At 44.8% G+C, this 5,546-nt stretch overlaps 1 protein-coding gene across 1 annotated transcript; it reads left to right on the top strand.

Annotated features, from left to right (window-relative positions):
- The first annotated feature begins 222 nt into the window (after positions 1-222).
- On the top strand, positions 223-4,761 carry LOC103620643 (kelch-like protein 24). Its single transcript, XM_008639310.2, has 3 exons — positions 223-2,833; positions 3,567-3,978; positions 4,197-4,761. Exons 1-3 carry the CDS (start codon positions 1,912-1,914, stop codon positions 4,507-4,509), a joined length of 1,647 nt encoding a protein of 548 aa, XP_008637532.1. The 5' UTR covers positions 223-1,911; the 3' UTR covers positions 4,510-4,761.
- Positions 4,762-5,546: the final 785 nt, after the last annotated feature.

Below are 5,546 nucleotides of genomic sequence, written 5' to 3'. Positions count from 1 at the left end.
GCCAGCGCCCCTGCCGGCTGCGAGCGGAACTGCACCCGAGGGGAAAGGGCCTGACAGCCGAGAAGGCTGGGACTGGGTTTGTGATTGTTTGCTGTTACTGCCATAGTTATTGTTGTTTTGTTGTTATACACATATCGATATATGATAGTAAAGAACTGTTATTCCTATTTCCCACATCTTTGCCTAAAGGCCCTTGATTTCAAAATCATAATAACTCGGAGGGAAAGGGGTTACATCTGCCACTTCAAGGGAGGCTTCTGCCTTCCTTAGCAGACACCTGTCTTTCAAACCAAGACAGGAGGCTGTGGCAGAGTGAATTGTTCTGCTGGCAGCAGCAGTTTTGTTCCTGAAGGTTGGCAAGAACATGTGGCAAGTACAGGTTGTATTGGTTATTTTGGCAACAGCACTGTTCTCCCGTGCATAACCTTTCATAGGTCAGCTCTGAAAGGGGTGAAGCTTAGAGTAAATTTCAGTTCAGTGAATCTGGCTTTTCCAGGAGGCTCTGAAACTAGGGACCAGGTGTCTTGTGTGATGTATTGCCTGTGTGAACTTGGATGCTTCTGGATTTTAATCTGGGGGCTCACAGAGCTGTCTATAAAGTAGTGCTCCTCACGATTTAGTTTTTTTCTAATGCTACAAAACTTGTTCATGCAACTGCACAATTCAAAAGAGAGTCCTTATTTAGAGTGTGAGGAGTAGAATTTGCTTGCCGTCAGCCTGAGCAGAGTCTTGAACTGTTCTTTAGGTGGGATAAAGATTGCTGGTGTTGATGCCAGTAACATGCTGCATTATCTTTGCACTCTGTAGCATCAGAAACAGCTCTCTGGGGTGGATTCTGGGCTCTCAGTGCAGGGAGATCTGCCTGAAGCCATGGGTCAAGTGTGTAAGCTCGAGAGAGGGGCGTGATCCCAGCATTTCCTGCTCAGCTGATTGGTTGCTTGGTCTTTACTGTGAGCTGCATGGCTCTCCTTTTCTGCAGTGCAGACTTCCGGGTTAGACTTGGGAGTCAAGTACCTGAAAAGAAGAATATGAAAACTATAGGGGGCAGACATTTTAGCAGGATGGGAACAAGGGGTTGTGATAGGACAAGGGATAATGGTTTAAGCTAAAAGAGCGGTGATCCAGACTAGGAATAAGGAAGAAAGTTTTTATGATGGGGGTGGTGAGGCACTGGCACAGTTTCTGTTTGCTGAGCTCTGCCAAGAACTGGGAGTGAGTCTTGCTGGTATGGGCTCTTTGGGTAAGGGGCTCTACTTCAAGGTCACTATGCAAATCTCTTCACTTAATAGGTCTGGAAAAATTCACTGTGGCATCAGTGAGCTGTTGCTTGTCCTACATCTGTATTTATTTAGTGCATTCAGATTGAGGGTGACTGAACACATAAAGCCATCTGGGTTTGAATGGGGGCTTACTCCTTCCTCTTCTCTCTTACTAAAGTATAAAGTTAGATACATAATAAAAACTGTAATCACTTTGGTATTTGATTAAATTTGAACTAATGAAAGATGAGGTAATGGTTGCTTTCTTCCAAATGGGTTCAATGTTTTCTACAACTTTTTGGTATTTACCCAGTGCTTAGGAAGCTTTGGTTGTTTCTCCTGTTTTTTCTTTCTACCCTAGGCTCTTTGCTTGGGCAACAGCTCCCCTAATTTGCTGTGGTCTTACCTAGTAAAAGTAGATACCAGTCAAATCTACATTTTTTTGGTTATACAGCAGTTCTGCTATTGCTGTTCAGAAAGCAACAGGAAAGACAGAAGAGCAAAGCAGGAGAGTAGAAAACATTCTATTTTTAGGACAAGATTGGCTTATCTCATATTTATCCTAGCTAGGGGGATAATGTTTCCAGAGATCTCACATGGGTAAGGGAAGCATAAGACTGAGTTAAAATTAACTGCCTGGCAGTCTACAAGCATGGAGCCTGCACAAGAGCCACAGGAGCTGGGACCTCACACAGAAATGATTGCAGACACAGTTCTTGAGGTTGGAGAGAGACTCTTCCAGGTCAGCCGTAGGGTGCTTTCAGTACACAGTCGATATTTTGAAGCCATGTTTTTTGGAGGAGCAAGAGAGAGCTCTGAACAGCACATAGTGATCAAAGGGATTGATGCAGTGCCTTTTCAGGCGCTACTTGAGTTCACTCGCACAGCCCAAGTGCTCATAGGTCAAGAAAATGTAACCAGCTTACTGGAAACAGCTGATTTTTTTCAGTTTGACAGGGTGAAACTGTTGTGTGAGAAGTTTCTGGAGAGAGAACTGCATATTTCCAACTGCCTGGGCCTGATGACCTACTCACAGCAATTTGCCTTTACAGAGTTGTATGTGTCTGCTATGAATGTGGCTCTCACTCACTGGGGAGATGTGATATGCCAGGAGGAATTTAAGGCACTACCCAAGGAAATGCTGATGCAGCTCCTGAAAAGTGATGACCTCTTCGTTTCAAGAGAGGATGTGGTTTTTGACAGTATTATGATTTGGATAATGGAGGACCCGGCAACAAGAGAGGAAGAATTTCTGGATTTGGTGGGCGAAGTCAGGGTCACTTTTCTGAGTTTGTCCTTCCTCGATATCTTGGTGAAACGCAGCAGGCGTGCTGGAGAGACAGATATCTTTTCCAGACTAATAAAGAAGTTAGACAGCTGTCCTCCACCCAGCTGGCAAAATCCGAAACTGTGTCCTTATGCTGGTCGGAGCTATGATACCTTATATGTCCTGGGAGGAAAGCATGACAAGGAACAGCAAGAATTATTTCTCTTTCAACCTAAAACAGGGACCTGGCAGGCTTGCTCTCCACTGCAGCGCAGGAACCTCACCCAGTACGCAGTGGCAGCAGTAGGTAACTTACAGATAAGGGAGACTGAGCAAATGCAAACAGAAGTTGAGAGTCCCAAATGCAGGGAGTCCAGCTGTTGCTGTAAAATTGTGCACAGCATTGCTAAAACTTCATTCATATTGGTGTTCATATCTGTTCAAAGAATGGTTTTGTTTTCCTTAGTCCTGGGAGAATGCTAGACAACACTATTTCTTCTCATGTAGCAGAAACTATGCAGTCTGTTGAGCTCCTTACAGTGGCTTTATCTGGAATTAGTCAAAGGACTTGGCTTTAAGCAGTATATTTTTTTGGCCTTCTCTTTTGTAGTGGTTTAGACAGATGACAGGTGACTTCTGATTTATAGTTGCCATTACATTAAGCTTATCCATAGATGTTGGGAAATCTTCATGCTCGGAGACTTTCAAGCCAGCACAATACTATGGCTTCTTGTATTAGTGTTGGTAATAGTCCCATTTCTGGTAGGAGTTTGGAAGTGAGATCCCTGAGGTTCTTTCCAACCAGTGTTTCCATGATTCTGTTCAAAAATGGGAGCAGGTTTGGAAAGACTGGCTGCATACTGTAGGCGCAGTGTATCTGTGTGGATGAGGAATTAAATACTGCAAACAATTGACAGAGCAGTGATTTTCTCTCCTCATCTTGCACCTTACCAGTACAGCCCAGGGAAAAAGGAGAATCCCAGCTATCAGTAGCAATTTTTAGCCTTCATGTGACTAATATTTCTTTGCTGTCTTTCCAGGGAGCTTCCTTTTTGTGACAGGAGGATATTTCCGGGATGAGTTTGTGTGGTACAGTGTGGATTGGGTGCTTATCTACAATTGCTTGGACAATTGCTGGCTGGAAGGGCCAGCCATGAAGAAGTCCCGCAATAGCCACTGTGCAGTAGGAGTAGGGCTCTACCTGTATGTTCTTGGAGGGAGCACAGATGAAGGGATAATCCCAGCAGTGGAGCGCATGGCTTTGATGGAGTCGGAGTGGGAAAGCATGAGTCCTATGGCTCAGCCTGTGGAGAGAGGTGACGCAGTCAGTGTGGGAGCCAGGATCTATGTGGTCTGTGGCCTGGATGAGAATGGACATGTGTATGATGGAGTGCAAAGGCTGAACACGGAGACAGACAGCTGGGATGTCATCTCATTCTCCCCTCTTCCAAGGTATGAAATAATATTCTGGGACCTGGCAGAAGATGAAAGGTTTTAGTGTTGGTCCTGCTCCAAGAAGATTTCTGTAGAAATGCAGAAGTCCTGTCCCTGCAACACTTCTGTGATTCTCTATTTAAACAGGACTTCTGATTTGAGGGCCAAGGTCACCCTGAATATTTCAGGGGCCAAATCTTCCTGTTGATTCTGATCAAGGGTTTCTTCCCTCTCAGGTATGACCTCTGCATCACGTCCTTGAATGGGGCTCTGTACACTGTAGGAGGGGGAGCTTTTCGATTTGATGTGGAGACAGATGAATGGACCCAGGTGAATGAGGAATGCTTGACCCAGAAGTTCTTCATGGGATGCAGCACTGTGAATGGACAAATTTATCTCCTTGGACAGAGGAAGGGAAACAGTGCCCTCCCCACTGTAGTCCTCTTTGATCCCTACCTTGACATGTGCCAGGTCATAGATAACAAACTCCCTTGCCCCCTTCCTATTCATGGCTGTGTCTCTGTGCGAAGATTCGATACATGGGCATGAGAGTGGAAGATCACGTGCTTTACAGCTGAAGGGAGTTAGATTGCATCAACTTTGGCCTGTGACATTTTAAAATTTTTGTTCCTTTGTAATTTTACTTTTTTTTTCTACTTGACAAATGAACTCGAAGCAAAAGCCAGTGAAAACTTTGTTTACACAAAGGCTGCAAGTAATTATTGAAACTGGTGATGGTATTGTTATGGTACATAAACTCCTTAGGGTTCATGCTCAATAAAGGGCTGTTCTGACCTTTAACCTCTGTGGCTCTCTGTCCTTTGAACAGCTGGAGCGAACAGGAAAATCACTGCACCAGTGTTAGAAAGTATTGTAGGATCTAAATAAATCAAATGTGTGTCAAGGGAATCTTCATCAGGATTATAAGCCCACAGTGCTGTAGGACAGAGCAAAAAAAAAAAAAAACCAAACACCCAAACAGCAACTGCTGTCAAGCTATACCCAATATCAGTATCATTTTAGCCTGAAATAAGTAATTTTCACAGGTTATGTAATTATAGCTAAAATTACTTTTATTCCAGGCTGGAGAGCACCACAGAAGGAGGAACACTATTCTGGATTTATGCATTCAGGTATATGATGACAAACATTTGCACACTGAGTCTTAAAAATCTGGCTTCAATTTCCTTAGTCCTCTTTGGGTTCACAGCTGCAGAGACTCAGAATAAAAATACCCATCCCAAAGCACTGAAATGAGAGTGCAAGGAGCAGGGTCCTGCACACAGCTGTAATTAAAGACTGTGTATGAGGAAGAGCATTTCCCAGGCAGGTGTGCTGGTTTAACACAGCCTGGTTTTAGTGGGCGGGAGGAGCTGCTCGAAGCTTCTACTCTGTCTGGCACAGAGGTAATTGCTGAGGGCTCTGACGATGGGCAGGTTACCAGCCCAGTTAGAGAAGCTGGTAACACCTCTGTGATGACATATTTGAGAAAGGCAAAAAGCACGGGCAGTTCTCTTTCTTCTCCCGAGGGGTGGTGAGGCGGCCCCTGAGGGCCATCCTGGTGCAGCCGGGGCCTCCCGAGGCCG

The sequence above is a fragment of the Corvus brachyrhynchos genome, unplaced genomic scaffold (assembly GCF_000691975.1).
Source record: "Corvus brachyrhynchos isolate BGI_N302 unplaced genomic scaffold, ASM69197v1 scaffold130, whole genome shotgun sequence".
Taxonomy (NCBI): Eukaryota; Metazoa; Chordata; class Aves; order Passeriformes; family Corvidae; genus Corvus; species Corvus brachyrhynchos.
Note: the sequence above shows the minus strand (reverse complement) of the source record. Positions and strands in the feature narration are given on the sequence as shown.